Here is a 16,749-nt window from a genome sequence, read left to right as displayed (position 1 = left end):
GGAGGGTTACGGGATCTAATAACCGGTCTGACGTCCCTTCGGCAGAATCTGAGGACGAATCTCAGGCTGCCAGGGTTCGTGCACGGGCACGGATCCTTAAAGAGTGCTTCTCATCCTCCAGGCTTCCTCTCCTCGCCGAGGTTGGGACTCTCGGAGACCTCTCATGGGGAGAGCGGCAGGGGCGCAAGGTGCCGCACAGGCGGCCGTCGTCCTTGTCGCCCTCTTAAGAGAGGTTTCAGAGAAGAGGACGTTTCACGTCCTTCTGATCAGTGTTTGGATTCTTCACCTGAATATTTTGAAGCTTTTCCACCGCAGAAAAGGAACAAGACTTCATCAGGGAGGGACTTCATTCGAGCGTCCCAAGTCGCTCTAAATTTGTTCCTGAGTTGAAGGAAAGGGCATCCCCTCGCCCATCTTCCTCTCACAGATGAGTCCTTCTCCTGATCGAGAATTTTCTCCATCAAAGGAAATGCTTTTAGAAATGCAAAGCAGTTAGCTTCCTATTTTGCGAAGAAAGAAGCAGAACCTAGTCATCGGAGGAAGGATCGGTGGCTGCCTGTTAAGAGGACTAGGCAGTCCCCGGCTCCGGTGGCTGCCTGTTTTAAGAGGACTAGGCAGTCCCCGGCTCCTTCTTCCTCGTTTTTCGGTCGGCCTTTGAGTCTCCTCCTAGTAGCCGACTCATTCAAGAACGTGAATGCGTTCCTCATGAAAGGGCGTCTAGGAGAGACGAATTTGACAGAGACGTGAGTTACCGCACAGGCGGCCGGCGTCTTTGTCAAAAGGCCGAGAACGCTCAGAGATCCATGACAGAAGTTCATGGTTCGGTTGTTTGTTCCGCTTTGCATGACGATAATCAAGACGCTTTTAAAGGAGAGTCAGGAAGTGTTCAACGTTCTGTGCATCGTAGTTCTCTTCAGGACGTTCGGGAAGACGCTTCTTATGACGCTCGGCGTCTTATACATCGGGACGCTCGCCAGGACGCTCAAGCTGACGCTTCTCAGGACGCGCGTGTCTTACACATCATGGACGCTCGGCAGGACGCTCGGCAGGACGCTTCTCAGGACGCATGGCGTCTTACACATCAGGACGCTCGCCAGGACACTCGGCAGGACGCCTTGGAAGAATGTTTGAGTCCGAAGCGTCAAGATATTTCACAAGCTCAAGATATTAAAGTGTCGAAGATAATAAGGAAACAACGATTGGTTACTTCGAACTATTCTTTAAACAAGAGGCACCCTCTTGCGAACAGGACCTCAAGGATTATTATCATCGCGATCTTTGAAGGACATTGATAATCGAGAGAGAGATTCTTCTAGTGATTTGTGCCCTACGGATGATGACGAGCCGACAGCGTCAGCGGCTTCAGACTATAAGACGTTAACGAACCTTCTTAAGAACTTGTTCCCAGATAATTTTCAAGCGCCCGTTCCTTGCTCTCCCCCTTCACAATTAGCCTCATCGAAGGCCAGGAAGGCGCCTGGCTTCGTTAAAATGGCCACTTCGCTCTCTGCGAAGAGAGCGTTTAAGAGAATTCAGGATTGGATGGACTCAAGGAAGGCTAAAGGGAAGACTTCTTTTGCTCTTCCCCCATCTAGACTGAGCGGGAGAGCGGGGATCTGGTACGAAACGGGAGAAGAGGCAGGATTGAAAGCGCCGTCTTCTTCTCAAGGCGATTTCGCAAATTTAGTGGACGCTCCGAGGAGGTCTTATTTATCATCAGCGAAGGTTTCTTGGACGATGTCAGAAACAGATCATCATCTCAAGGGAATATTTAAGACGCTGGAAGTGTTTAACTTCTTGGATTGGTGCTTGGGGGCCTTGGATTTACAATCTAGGAGTCAAGACTCTATTTCTTTGGAAGAACTTTCAAGTGTGCTGGCTTGCATGGATAGAGCAGTAAGGGATGGCTCTGATGAATTAGCATCTCATTTTGCTACTGGACTGCTAAAAAAGAGAGCTCTCTATTGCAGTTTTGCGGCGAAAGCGGTTTCTCCCGCGCAGAAGGGAGAATTATTGTTCGCCCCCTTCTCTACACATCTATTTCCGCAGTCCATGATTAAGGATCTGTCGGTTAATTTGCAGGAGAAAGCAACGCGGGACCTCTTGACTCAGTCTTCCAGACGCCCTACTCCCCAGGCTTCTACTTCAAACCGCCCGCAAGCCCCCAAGAAGAAATTTAAGCCCTTTCGTGGAGCACCTTCCTCTAGAGGTTTTTCGAGAGGAAGGGGGTCCTTTAGAGGCAAGACCTCTTCAATTAAGAGAGGAAAAAATTGACATTTCTGCCCTTTAGGCACCTGTAGGTGCGAGACTCACCTTGTTTGCTCAGGCATGGAGGATGATAGGGTCAGACACCTGGTCCCTAGATGTGATCGAGAGAGGATACAAGATCCCTTTCCTCTCTGCGCCTCCTTTGAGCACGAAGCCGATAGACCTGTCGCCCGCATACCAGTCAGAGAAGCAACAGGTTTTGCTCGACCTTCTAGACCAAATGTTAGAAAAGAAAGCTGTAGAAGAAGTCCTGATGTTGGATTCCCCAGGCTTCTACAACAGGTTATTCCTGGTTCCGAAGCAGTCTGGGGGATGGAGACCTGTCCTAGACGTCAGCAGACTGAACCTTTTTGTGAGGAAGGAAAAATTCAGGATGGAAACATCTCAGTCTGTGTTAGGGGCCTTGAGACCAGGGGATTGGATGGTGTCATTGGACCTCCAAGATGCTTATTACCACGTCCCGATTCATCCTCAATCAAGGAAATTTCTGAGGTTCGTCTTAAAAGGGCAGGTCTTCCAGTTCAGGGCTCTTTGCTTTGGTCTGAGTACGGCACCGATGGTTTTCACTTTCCTCATGCGGAATGTAGCAAAATGGCTTCACCTATCGAAGATAAGAGTCTCGCTCTACCTGGACGATTGGCTAATCAGGCCGTCGTCGGAGTCAAGGTGCCTGGAGGACCTTCAAACGACATTGCAGCTGACGAAGGCCCTGGGCCTTTTAGTCAATTACGAAAAGTCCCATCTGATCCCCACACAGTCCATCGTGTATCTGGGGATTCAGATGGATTCAGCTGCTTTTCAAGCTTTTCCATCAAAGGAACGTCAGCAGAAATGCTTAGAAAAAGTGTCAGCTTTCTTAGGGAAAGAAACATGCTCGGCAAAGGAATGGATGAGTCTGCTGGGAACCATTTCTTCGCTGGAGAAGTTTGTTTCCCTAGGGAGGTTGCACCTCAGGCCACTCCAGTTTTTTCTGGCAGAAAACTGGAAGGACAAACAGAATCTAGACTCGACTTTGGTGATCTCACAAGCGGTCAAGGATCAACTGAAGTGGTGGCAAGATCCAATCAAACTTTCGGAAGGACTGTCCCTCAACCTTTTGAGCCCCGACCTAGTGTTGTTCTCAGACGCCTCCATGGTGGGCTGGGGAGCAACATTAGGCAAAGGAGGTCCTGGCACATAAACTTAAAAGAGTTGGAGGCCATTCGGTTGGCTCTTCAATTCTTCGAAGAACGATTGGTGGGCCGAGTTGTCCAGATCAACTCGGACAACACTACGGCTCTCGCTTACATCAAAAAGCAGGTGGGGACACACTCTCGATCACTGTTCATGGTAGCGAGAGACATCCTTCTATGGGCGAAAGCTCGAAGCATAGTGATCCTAACAAGGTTCATTTCAGGAATACAAAATGTTCGAGCGGATCTTTTAAGCCATCAACATCAGATGCTTCCCACAGAATGGACCCTACATCTAGAGGTTTGCCAAGAACTATGGAAGTTGTGGGGATGACCGCTAGTCGACCTCTTCGCAACCTCGAAAACGAAGAGGCTTCCGATTTATTGCTCTCCAGTTCTCGACCCAGAAGCAATAGCGATAGATGCCATCCTATGGGACTGGACGGGGATGGACGTTTACGCCTTTCCCCCGTTCAAACTCTTAGGAGAGGTAATAAGGAAGTTTGCGGCGTCGCCAGGAGCGAGAATGACTCTGATCGCCCCCTTTTGGCCCTCAAGCGATTGGTTCACGGAGGTCATGTCTCTTCTGGTAGACTTCCCAAGAACCCTGCCTGCCAGAGAGTAGATCTTCTCAAACAGCCCCACTTCGAGAGATACCACGGAAACCTCTCCGCGTCTGAGTCCTTGACTGCGTTCAGACCTATCAAGAAGTTGGCCCAGGAGCGAGAGGGGGTTTTTCAAGGACCAGTGGCAGGAGGCTATTGCCAATGCAAGGAGAGCTTCCTCTCGAGCGGTTTATCAATCGAAGTGGGCTGTCTCAGGAGGTGGTGTAGGAAGAAAGGTATTTCCTCCTCCACGACCTCTGTGAACCAAATCGCTGAATTTTCTCCTGCATTTGAGAAATGTGGACAGACTTGCAGTGCCACAATAAAAGGATATAAAAGTATGCTGTCAGCTGTCTTCCGTCACAGAGGGTTAGACCTGACAAATGATAAAGACCTTCACGATCTTTTGAGATCGTTTGAAACAACTAAAGTACCGCAACCGAAGGTCCCATCATGGAACCTTGACGTAGTTCTAAGGTTCTTGATGTCGGCTCCGTTTGAACCTCTACATGCTGCCTCGTTGAAAGACACTACAAGGAAGGAAGGCTATTTTCCTAACTGCTCTTGCCACAGCAAAAAGGGTTAGTGAAATTCAAGCAATGAGTAAATATGTGGGTTTCAGAGGACACAGTGCAGTGTGCTCCCTGAATCCTAATTTCTTAGCTAAGAATGAAAACCCATCTAACCCCTGGCCGAAAACCTTTGAAATCAAGGGGTTAGCAGAGTTCATCGGTCAAGAGCCAGAGAGAGTCCTGTGCCCTGTCAGGGCTCTCAAATTTTATTTGCAAAAGACTAAAGACTGTCGGGGTCCTTCTGAAAATCTATGGTGCTCTGTTAAGAAGACCCGACTTTCCCTATGTCGAAGAATGCACTGGCATTCTTTTTACGAAGCACCATAAGGGAGGCCCATGCGTCCTGCCCGGATGGTGATCTGAAACTTTTGAAAATAAAAGCCCATGAGGTGAGAGCATATGAGAACTGCGAGTCGCTAGGACCATACATATCCGCAAAAATGTTGATTGGGGGCAGGAAGCAGCACGAATCCTATCCTATAGAAAAGGGATAGGTGTGCTTTTGATTTTATGGTGTTGGTTTATGGTTGAAGGGTTGGTTTGCTTTGAAGGCGCTTTCCCTTTCTTTAGCCTAGAAGTTATGGGACTAACTTAGATAGGTTAGGTCAGGTGGTGGTTTTTTAGCTTCGTTGCCCTCACAGTATGGTCAATATGGTCTAGTCACACTGTGGTCACACTCCCGTTGACAGATCATCTAGAACTCACCAGCTATATAGGTCACGTCCTTGCTGGAGAGACTAGTAAAGCAGAAGCAGACTTGGGTGACAGTAATCACGAAGTCAGCTATGCTAACAGGTAAGGAAACCAAGATGTCAATCATCTGCATGTAATTTGTTTCCTAAAATCCTTCTATTCTGTCCCTTCCCACCTCCAATGGTGGGATTCAGCTATATATATATCTGACAGGTAAGTTTCACTGAACAAAATGTTATTGCCATGATACAATAAAGTTTGTTCATAACTTACCTGGCAGATATATATAATTAAGCTACCCACCCACCTCCCCTCAGAGGGGACAGTGGTATGAAAAATCTGAATAGAAAATGGGAATGGTTCCTGATATCCGCCTCCCAGCGGCGGGAATGGGTACTAACCACTGGCCTGCCGCCCACTGCGTGTGCTGGGAGTTTTGAAATTCTGTCGGACGTCGGAGAATACAGCTATATATATATCTGCCAGGTAAGTATGAACAAACTTTATTGTATCATGACAATAACATATTAATAGGGGTTAGTTTTTCCAGACCTCAGAGTCTCAAGTAGACTCTTCTCGGGCTGGTTATAACCATTGAGGAGTGAGAGATGTGTATTTTTTAGTCTCTTCGCTTTTGCGAAAGACTGTTTGTTTCTCCTTACGACTGTCATTCGTAAGTATTTCTGGTTCCTTCCGTCTCCTATGTGATATCTTAGTAGAGTGGTTCTTCTTAAACTAAAGGAGAGGATTCAAACAGATAAGTTGAAAAAAGGTATAACAACTTTATTCTGTAACTCCATAATAAGAGAGACAGTTCGGTCGGGAGACCGATATGTTTGATCGCTGGTAAAGAACTGACATTCTAAAGCATCACGTCGATAGCGAAACATTAGCTATCTCAGCGATTCATATAAAAACATACGTAGTCCGCCGGCTCGGAAGTTTACAAGTTTCCGGCGTAGGTTAACAGGTCAACCGCTTCCCATGGAAGTTGTTGTGCAAAGTTATCAGTAATGCAAAACGATGACATATGTAAACAGATTTAAACCAGGCTACTGCCGACAGCGCATAGCGTAATCTAGATCTGCATTGGTCATGTAGGACCCTCCTAATGCCATGACCTCAGGTCATGGGTTTTTATTTACAGATTCTGTAATACTAAAAATGTATTTATTACATTAGGCTCGGTCAGCTACCATTCAAGCCTTGAATAACAAAAGTTACTTTAAACATTGTTTCTTAGGAGCGTCTACAGATGAGATCCATGCCTCAACATTTTGAGGCAGGAACCCATTGACCCGACCTTGAAAAGGGACAATTGCTGACCTCGCGCTCACGAGAGTCACCACATTGGGGTTGCCAGCCGGAGTAGTTGCCATGTTCACTTTTACTTTTTTCTTATCACTTCTATTCCTTGCGGTCCTATCAAAATATCTATAAGAGTACACTCGACCACTACGTAAACGCATATGCAATATACTGTATAAATGTGTTATAGTAATAGGAAAATCCCCAAAAGATACAAAAATACAGATAATTTGATAAAAATATTATACGGAGAATTCCTGCAAGAAACGATTAGCAACAACGAGAAGAAAAAAAAATAATCTGTGGGCGAGAACTCGTAGTTGAAGATTGATTCTGTGATGAAGGAAGATTAATATGGTGAACAACTCACCCCCAGAATACTGGACGATCAACTCCTGATGAACAACACTTCACTGAGGAAAAACCTGAATAGATAAAATGGTACTTAGCTCAGGATTATATGCTGAAGGATTGTTGACATGGGATGACGTCACAGTTCCTGTCGTCTTCGCGTCGGAAGTCGTGATGACGTCACGGTCTCCTTCCTCGCATGGCTTCCTCTTGCCCTACTCTTTGCGTCCTTGCTAGTGATCGCGCGTTGTTTCCTTTGTGTTTCCTTTATGTGTTTTCTTCTTTCTGTTGGTGTTCGATGCTGCTCTCGTCCGGTGTTGATTCTCGGAGATAAGTGACAACAGTCACTCAAACGTCGATGTTGATGCTTGTATTCTTCTCGATGAAGGACATATCTTCGTCTTCATAAAATGTTGCGTTGATTGAAGATCCCGTTTCCTCTGTTTAGTATTGATTTTGTAGGTGGAAGTTGGTTATTGTAGTTCTTCGGTCGGCTGATATGGGTCTTGTTAATCTTATTCTTCGTCTAAAGCTGCCACCAATTTTAGTCTCTTCGCTTTTGCGAAAGACTGTTTGTTTCTCCTTACGACTGTCATTCGTAAGTATTTCTGGTTCCTTCCGTCTCCTATGTGATATCTTAGTAGAGTGGTTCTTCTTAAACTAAAGGAGAGGATTCAAACAGATAAGTTGAAAAAGGTATAACAACTTTATTCTGTAACTCCATAATAAGAGAGACAGTTCGGTCGGGAGACCGATATGTTTGATCGCTGGTAAAGAACTGACATTCTAAAGCATCACGTCGATAGCGAAACATTAGCTATCTCAGCGATTCATATAAAAACATACGTAGTCCGCCGGCTCGGAAGTTACAAGTTTCCGGCGTAGGTTAACAGGTCAACCGCTTCCCATGGAAGTTGTTGTGCAAAGTTATCAGTAATGCAAAACGATGACATATGTAAACAGATTTAAACCAGGCTACTGCAGACAGCGCATAGCGTAATCTAGATCTGCATTGGTCACGTAGGACCCTCCTAATGCCAATGACCTCAGGTCATGGGTTTTTATTTACAGATTCTGTAATACTAAAAATGTATTTATTACATATTTCTGGTGATAGAAGTTCACTCTCGACGTGGTTCGAAGGTCATGTAAAGCCGTTAGTCCCGTTGCTGAATAACCACTGGTTCATTGCACGTAAAAACACCATACAAACAAAACCCGTGCAAAACCATGAAAATAATGAAAATAACAAAAACATAAGAAAAGCAAAAATAGGATCGACCTAAAACTGCCACCCAAGACATAAATAAATAAAATATGTACAGAAATACCACACGGTACAAGCAGGAAGGATGCCCACGCGAAACCGATACAATACAAGGGTACGCCGAAATGGCGACTCGCCGCCGCAACGGTCAAGAGACACCTAACAAAACCCTAAATACAGGCAAAACGAAAGGCAAATTCACTCCCTAAATATTGTCAAATGCGGAACCAGTACTTAACTTGGGTGAAGAGGCAGACTGACGATCCATAATGAAATATTAACACAAAATAAGATAAAACAACAGACAGCTCTAAACGAGCGTGTGAATGCAAAGTGGCTATCGAAAAGTATGACGTCACAGGCGCCTTCAACGGGGTAGCAGGGTGTGACCTATGGGTCAGCTCCCCGTATTTAGGGGCTTTTGATGAGGAAAAGGCTAATTGGAGGGGTTGCTGTGGTAGTGTTTAACACTCGTCCCAGGTTTATACTGACACCTTTTATATAGGTGAGCGAGTCAGAGAGTTCTGACATGTCCAATTTAGCAGTTCTCTGGTATTATAGCAATATTTTACTAGAAATAGTGCTAAAGGAGACACATTTCACTGGGCGACACGGCTTCCTCGCCCAGAAATAGATTTTTCCTACATCAAAATCCTCTATATGTACATACCACTGATGCTAAGGATCTGCAATTGAAAAACTAGATAACCTGCAGACCACTTTGCACTGTCATGGATTTCGTGAACAAGATTGCATTTAGCTGTACTAGTATGATGGAGAGCCAAAGTATAGTAGAATTTCTCATTAATAAGCTACTGTTCAATACCAGATAGTAAGCAGTCATGACCAAGAAAGTATGAGCATCACAAGAATATTTGTAGCTTTGATATTTTATTACTTTTAATGAGATGTTCTGAAAACAGCACTACTGACAGAAGCTGACATACATGAATTTAATTTGGTTTCCTCCATAAAAGGCAGATGATTTGAAAGTGCTCTTGTATAGTGGTGCTGAGAGAGAGAATTATCTCAAACCCATCCTTCGTTAAGGAAGGCAGATGGTAATGTTCAATTTACTGTATACTTGGCTGTACCGAGTACATTTATTATGCAAACATTAGCAGTATTGTACTCTTATTTTGTTGAATGCATAGGGTACTAGCATGCAAAGTTTGGACTAAGTCTCTTGATTCATAATGAAACATAACCTTTTGTAAGGAGACCTGAGGTGAAGTTTTTAACCAAGAACCAAAGCATCAGTCAGTTACACTAGGTTGTGACGCATGAATATTTGGATTGTGAAGAAAAAACTAAATTGTTTTCTCCACTTTGGAAACTTAATTTACAACTTTCAAAGGCCCTCCTGAAGTCAAAGTAGGCCATACCTACCGTACTGATTACTTTTTATCTGCTTGTTGAACATCATATCAAAACAATACTATGAGAGGACTATATTGCATTATTTACCTGCGATCTTAGTTCCCAATGTGTATGCCAAAACATTATTGATAGTACATGGATTAAGCTACTAGATTCCTTGAGGCTGGTGTTTGACAATTTAGCCTTACTACTCACTTTGGCAAATTAACAAGATAATTGTTCTTTGCAGTGGTAACATGTGCACACTCAAACCTTCCAATATGCAATGACTGAAAGTATCAGGATGGAAAGCAAACTTATTGTAGAATCCAGCTACTCAAGTTATTCCTTTAGTGGAAGGTGGAGATAATTTCCAAATTCTTATTGTCACTTAAAAAAATTCACGTATTGAAAGACATAAAGGAGGCTTTACACTAGCCAACATGATACCAGTTGACAGCTTACAGTTGCACTATTTCACCAGGTTATCCATAGAGGGTACAAGGTTGACATATATTCTAGCTGGCAACTTTTGTTGTGACAAGTCCCTCTTCATCCTATGCCTAGATATACTGATGGCTAATACCAGTGGTCATGAAGGTGCATCGTATGCCTAGATATACTGCCAGCTAACACCACTGGTCATGTAGGTGGAAGACTTGTGGATGATAATAGAGCACCGAGAACCAAGTTGTTAGGACAGTTTCCTTCTGCAGTTAACAAAAATGGCAACAAAGTTACTTGGGAAACGGTGATATCTGAATTATTTTCTACAAAGCACAGCACAGCATTTCAGAAACCCTCAACTGGGCAGAGGAGAAATGGGAACGGGTACATAATAGAAAACTTCTTACAGGATAAATTAACTGACATTTATTATATCTTGAATCCAGTCTCTAGTTTGGAGTATTTAAGGAAAGTTTCACTCTTCCCAGATTCTGAGTATGCATACCTTCAAGGACTATGGCCATCTTCAAATATCCCTTCAAACATAGTATTTCTACAGGACCTTGTTGACAGATACAGATTCTTGCTGTGGTTATTTGAAAGTAATGGTAGGAATTCATAGGCTATGTGGTATATTCTTAGGTAGGCGTACAGGCCACTACTTATTCATGACTATCTCCAAAGAGAGCAATCATGTCATAAATCATGGCTCCTCCCTTTACCTTTCAATCTTAAGTTTACATGAAGAAGAACAACTCTTCATCCTGTGTTAAGGAATGTAATAAGAGAATTTAAAAGTACCAAGAGAATTTAGAAGTACAAAGCCAAGAGTAAGTGACCAGTCGCCTTTCATCCTTACTCCTCAGGTAGTTTTTCCATAACATTTGGTAAAACAGCCATCATTTTTATATACTCTACTCTTATCAATGATTTGAAGTGATGAAACAGTAAAATTAGGAGACATGCATTATAGTATTGGACATTACCTCCAGTCCAGAGAACCTGCAGCTTCCTAGCTAAATAGTAACTTGCCATCAGACTCAACCAATTTACGCATTCTACATACTGTTTCATGCAAATGTCACCTTTATTTACAAATTATGTGAACAACCACCAGAATTTTTTTAACAATGCCCTGTCAGTTCCTGAAGATCTTAAAGATATACTACTGAATATGCTATTGCTAGTCCTATAGATTGGTTACTGTCCTGCAATTGTTCCTACAGGCTGAAACATTAAATGTCATTAAAATGGAGTAAGGGGCTTAATAGTACATTTGACTTATGAGAAAATTTCTTGGGACTGAATTCTTTAAATTATTTTTGCCTAACACTGCTCCAATCCAAGCAAAATGGCATAGGTAAGCTAAAATTTGTATTTAAATGCAATTTTTTTTTTTTTATTTACCTTTGAAACATTTTTTATTCATAATGTTATCGGTCTATAGAGTTTACAATTAATAACAAAATACAGCTACTTTCTTCTGTCATTATTCTTTGACAATACTTGCCCCAATTACTGCTAGTAATCTTGAAATTAAGCATAAATTTCTTTCAAGAAAGCAGTAGAAACTGAGAATGGTTAAGTATCTTCTATTCTGTGTTATAAAAACCTGAGTATGTCATGCTTTCAAGTTACAACAGCTTTGAGCTGTCACTAACAACTGATGGCTTAAATGCACTACATATTAGCATTGCTAATTTAATTATTCCATGACAATGAGAAGGGTATTTAGAGGGTATATCATTTTTTAACACATTTGCTTTTATTATGTTACAGGGATGAATTTGAAATGGTTGGAGATGTCCGAGGGAAAGGTTTGATGATTGGAGTTGAAATGGTGAAAGATTCCACAACTCGTAATCCTCTCAGCCCGCAAACGATGATGGAAATATGGGATCTCTGCAAAGATCAAGGTGTTATCTTAGGTCGTGGTGGTTACTTTGGAAATGTAAGTTAACTATTCTCTGGTTTATCACTTTAATTTTGCATATGTTTTTTAAATGTAGCATTGAATTTTATTAAATTTTATTATTTAATGCCATTTATTATCTTCAAAATCCTTCATATGAACTTCATTTCAATCAACTTGGGCTCTCTTAAAGGTAGAAAAATGTAGTTAAAAAATTTATCAGCTACAAGTGAGCAGTCAAACTGCATGAGGCAATTTTATTTTCATACCATCTTATAGGTATTATGTCTTTGATCCTTAGCCTTCTCAAAGGAAAGCAAATTGAATAACAATACATATCTGAAAGTTAATGTGATCATAACAAACCATTACTCATAAAATGCCTTATCTTTTTACAACTTTCCTAGTCATGCTACTTGTTTCCGTTTGCAAGGTGAAACACCATCCCCCTCTGCATGTCTAGACCACCTAGATGACACCTACATCTTGTCTTGTCTGTTTGTTAGGTACAATTCTATTGTCTTTAACACGTTGTGTGTTGCTCTCCTAAGGTTTAGAATTTTTTTACTTTTGTACCACTAATTTTTCTCAATTTATTCATATATTTATAATTTTCTTTATTGTTTCAGTAATTTTACAATATTGTTTTTTGTAATTTTACAATAAACGTTGTGTTTGCTTTTGTGACTAGTGGTGTTCCTCCAACTACTGTTACTGTGTATTCAAGTAATTTTCATAATTTTTCCTACTGTGGATGGCATTGTTAATATTCTGCTTAACTTTGCTCTCATGGGGTAATTTTTGGACTATTGAACTACATGATATTCCACAACATTGTTTGTTTACTTATGCTTAATTGTGAATTTTCTATGCTTCACAGTTTGTGCGTGTGTGAGAATTATTTTCTCTGTAAAATGATTAGGAGTACATGTGCGGGTATAGGGAAGCTTCCTTGCAGCTCCTTCATATTTTCTGTTAAAAAAGACAGTCATCTTCCCTTGCCAAATGAATTCTCAAGAGTCCACTGCTTGCCAAATGAATTCTCAAGCACCACTGCAATAACAAGTCTTTGTCTCCATAAAGTAGGGAATTTACAGTGGAACCTCTCCATACAAAAATGATTCAGTTTGCAAAAGGATAAAAACTGAGATTCGCCCGGACCACCGAGAAGAATTTCAAAACTCGCACGCTGCCAACTGAGTAGACTCGCCACCATCCTCCTGCTCTCCCATTGGTTCCTGATGCTAGTCACCGTCGTAAGATCCTGTTCTCCTATTGGTCAGCATCATGCCTCTATGTAAAGGCGTTCCTTGACCATTTTTTGCGGCAGCATTATCGTAAACACTGGAATTCGTTCATTCACATATATTTCGTTTGTTAACGTAAATTCGTGTTAGTGATTTCGCTTTCGTTGTACTGTAAGTTACTTTATCGTGTGTGTGTGTGAGCTTAATTACTTTTGTTATTAGCCATGGGTCCCAAGAAGGTTGCTGAAGTTCACGGAAAGAAGAGGATGCTTTCTATGGAGAACGAAGATGGAGATAATCAAAAAGTGTTAATGTTTTCTGCCATTTGTTAATGTGTTTCGTAAAGTTTAGTGTTAATGTTTTCTGCCATTTTTTAATGTTTCGTAAAATAGTGTGTTCATGTTTTCTGCCATTTGTCCTCCTCTGTCGCCACTTTTGGAGATCGCTTCATTCAAAAGGTAAGGTTCCACATTTTACTACATATGTACGTACGTGTACATAAAGTATTTCTTGTACCATGTACACTAATACACTTTATTTACAGGTACGTACTACAATAAAGGTTATGTTAGGTATTGAATGGTCCAAATTGTTGTATTTCATTGTTTATTAGTCAATTTAGCTTTATTGTAAAATTTTACGTGGTGTTTTTGTAGGGCTTGGAACGAATTAGGCAATTTACATGTAAAAAGTAGTTCAAGATACGAAAAAGTCAGGTCACGAGGTCACGAAGGCCGCTTTGGAACGGATTAATTTCATATCCTGAGGCACTTCTGTATTACAGAACCTTCTCATTTGATCTCTAAGCAGCTGTTTTTCTTCCACCCATGTACACATTGCATCCTTATGAACCACTATCACTCCCATGGTGCAGTAACACACACTGGCCATCCTCATAGGAACTCTGCAGACTCATCAGTTTCTAGTACTTTTCATTCTTTTTGCATCATCTTTATAGATGGGAAGGCTCTTCCTTCTGGATCCTAACCTAACCTACCGACGACCCCCTTTACCTCTGCCCCTGGGGCCCCTTCTCAGCTTAACCCCTTCTTTACCGGGTGGGTGAGCAGAATGTAAACATTGTGTTCGCTGCCGAACTGAATCTCTCGGTAGTGACTCGAGTTTGGAGGGGTGCCCATCGTAAAATATTTGCCAAAAATACACTAATCAAGACAGGCTAATGAAATTATCAGGTATTATTAGCACTATAATAACGCAGTAATTTCTCTGTTAGTTTTATCATCCTACAGGGAAAATAAATGATTTTATGAAAAAAAATGTGAAACTCAGTGTCCCTTGACACTGGTGGTCGGTGAGAAAACTACGGTCTTGAATAGAAATTCGGTCTTACAGAATGTTGGTATATTGCACCTGGAACATGCACATAAAGTATTATCAAAATAGAACAGTAAAATAAGCACGTAATAACAAAAAAAAAAAAAGAGCAAAAAACTAAAGCGAAAGCCCCGCCAATAAATATGGAAATCGCAAATTTTATAGTATATCTTTCAAAAATTGGGCGATGTCATTTTCTACGTTTTCTAAGATTAGTTTCATCACAGAAAACAACTTTAGGGGCATTAGGGGTATCTAAACTAATTTTTCAAGTTTCTTGTCCTCAGAAAAAATCGCTTTTTTGCTTTTTCTCTGGTTTGGTTTTTTATATATAAAGTTACTATAAGGCTTTATTTCTACCTTCATTTATCTGGTGTTCATATCTTTTATTTGTAAAATGTAATAAGTGAATAAATAAATAAATACAGTAAATGATGATACAACTGGTTTTTACTTGGGTAGAAGTTATTACATGTTTACGCTTGTCTGGTTTTGTGATTTTTTGTTGAGACGCAGTTCATCTGTCACCTACACACTACTATAAGCAGTAATAATACTATTTTTTTGGGTTCATCATACGTCTGGCATCGTGTCATACTGTTTATTTTGCTCCAAACTCTTCAAACCGAAATTACAGAATGATTGGAAGTCCCTATCTGAAAAGAGGAGTTTTGGTGGTACTATGCGTACCACCTTTATGCACCCGGTGCGGTATAGTAGACTTCAATGGTGGTACCCACCTACCTCCAAACAAACTTTCGGTAATGAAGAGGTTAAAGGAACAGGAGCGAAAGGAACGTTGGTCCTCTGACCTAGGCTAGGAAAAACAGGGAGGCCCTGCCAAAACAGAACTCCTCGACGGCCTACCAGGCGATGATCTTCATGACTGCTGCTGGGCAGGGGTAGAAGGAGGAGCCGGATGTCTCTGAGGACAAGACTCTGACTTAGACACAGCCTGCTGCACTAATCTGTCCTTGGTGTCAGCCCGGCGCCGGTCTATCACATCCTCCAACTCGGTCCAAGGAAACAGAAATTGAGACTCCAACAGATCTCCATTCCTCAATGCTAGCAAGGACTCAAGGTCAACCGATCTTTCCATCCTGGATAAAGCCAAGTCTCTTCTAATCAGGAGAAGGTTAGCCCATAAATTAACACTGAGGTGAGCCATATATGAAAATACCTTTCCTCCAAACTGCAACAAATTGGCAAGAGAGGAAGCACTCACCAACCCCTCTGGGGACCTGTCAGAAGCTATCTTGGCAATGACCATAAACCAGAAGTCCAGCCAAGAAACCGTCTGCAATATGGAAGCTGCCGTAGATTCCAACGCTGAGGCATCCTGTGGAGACAAGGATGGAGCCACCGACCTCACCTGCTCTAAAGTCAATCCCAGCTTCAGATGAATGACATCCGGGTTAAGATGACGCGACATCAAAAAAGCAGTTATTCATACGCGAACAAACCTTCGGTCTTAACAATAGGATAATTTCTAATGCCTAACTGGATCCGGTTAAAAAGCAGATGAAAGCAAGGAATCTTGTGATATCTGGCAATGCATGCGTAGCTCGGGTTAGGAGTGGTCAAGGATGACGCCGTTATGCCAGTCTTTTCTTTGACCGCCTGGGCGAGTCTCGTGTTAACCTCTTGGCCTTTTCCCAGTTCATTGCCCGTTTCGCTTGTGTTTAGTGTGTGTGTGTGTTTGGCTGATATGGCTTCTTCTGCTCCTTTTCGGCTTCAGCGTATGTGTCCCAGAGTTCCAGGTTTTCCGTGTTCTCGTTTTTTGGCTTTGGCAGCGACTGACCCTCACATAACGTGCAGTAGGTGTCGTTCTAATTTTTGTACTATCACGAATCCTTGCACGGAGCAGTGGAGGTCGTTTATGGCAAGAGAGAACATCAGATTTTGACTCTTCCTACTTGAAAAGGTTTTTTCACCTCTTACCGATGTTTTGTCTCCTGCAGTAGTCAACCCCATAGTAGCGTTGTTCCTGTGTCTCCTTCCTTTTCTTCCATTGATTCGTCGCTGGAAGTATCGGTAGGCCACTAGGCTAATGTTTGTAATGTAGCCCCTTCTTCCTCGGGAGTTTATTTGATTCCCGAGAAGGGTGGGGCTTTTTCATCAATCTCTTCTCTTCCATAGTCAGAGGCGTCCAAAATGGCGGCGATTTGGAAGACGCTCGGGCTAGGGGGTACCCCGTCCTTGGAGGGGTTGCT

General features: G+C 42.2%; 2 protein-coding genes across 4 annotated transcripts in view; one reads left to right on the top strand and one right to left on the bottom strand.

Annotated features, from left to right (window-relative positions):
• Positions 1 to 16,749, top strand: part of LOC135217193 (alanine--glyoxylate aminotransferase 2, mitochondrial-like) — a 97,056-nt gene that overhangs the window by 76,471 nt on the left and 3,836 nt on the right. For all 3 annotated transcript variants that reach the window (XM_064252922.1, XM_064252923.1, XM_064252921.1), the window contains exon 10: positions 11,822 to 11,993. In XM_064252922.1, coding sequence (XP_064108992.1) covers positions 11,822 to 11,993 — 172 coding nt within the window. The remainder of the gene's footprint in view (positions 1 to 11,821; positions 11,994 to 16,749) is intronic.
• The window catches only part of LOC135217194 (RNA-binding region-containing protein 3-like), a 34,365-nt gene continuing 29,403 nt past the window's right edge, over positions 11,788 to 16,749 (bottom strand). Inside the window, exon 7 of the mRNA XM_064252924.1 lies at positions 11,788 to 11,944. The gene's annotated coding sequence lies outside the window, so the exon portion shown is untranslated. The remainder of the gene's footprint in view (positions 11,945 to 16,749) is intronic.

Source organism: Macrobrachium nipponense, chromosome 7 (genome assembly GCF_015104395.2).
Source record: "Macrobrachium nipponense isolate FS-2020 chromosome 7, ASM1510439v2, whole genome shotgun sequence".
Taxonomy (NCBI): domain Eukaryota; kingdom Metazoa; phylum Arthropoda; class Malacostraca; order Decapoda; family Palaemonidae; genus Macrobrachium; species Macrobrachium nipponense.
Note: the sequence above shows the minus strand (reverse complement) of the source record. Positions and strands in the feature narration are given on the sequence as shown.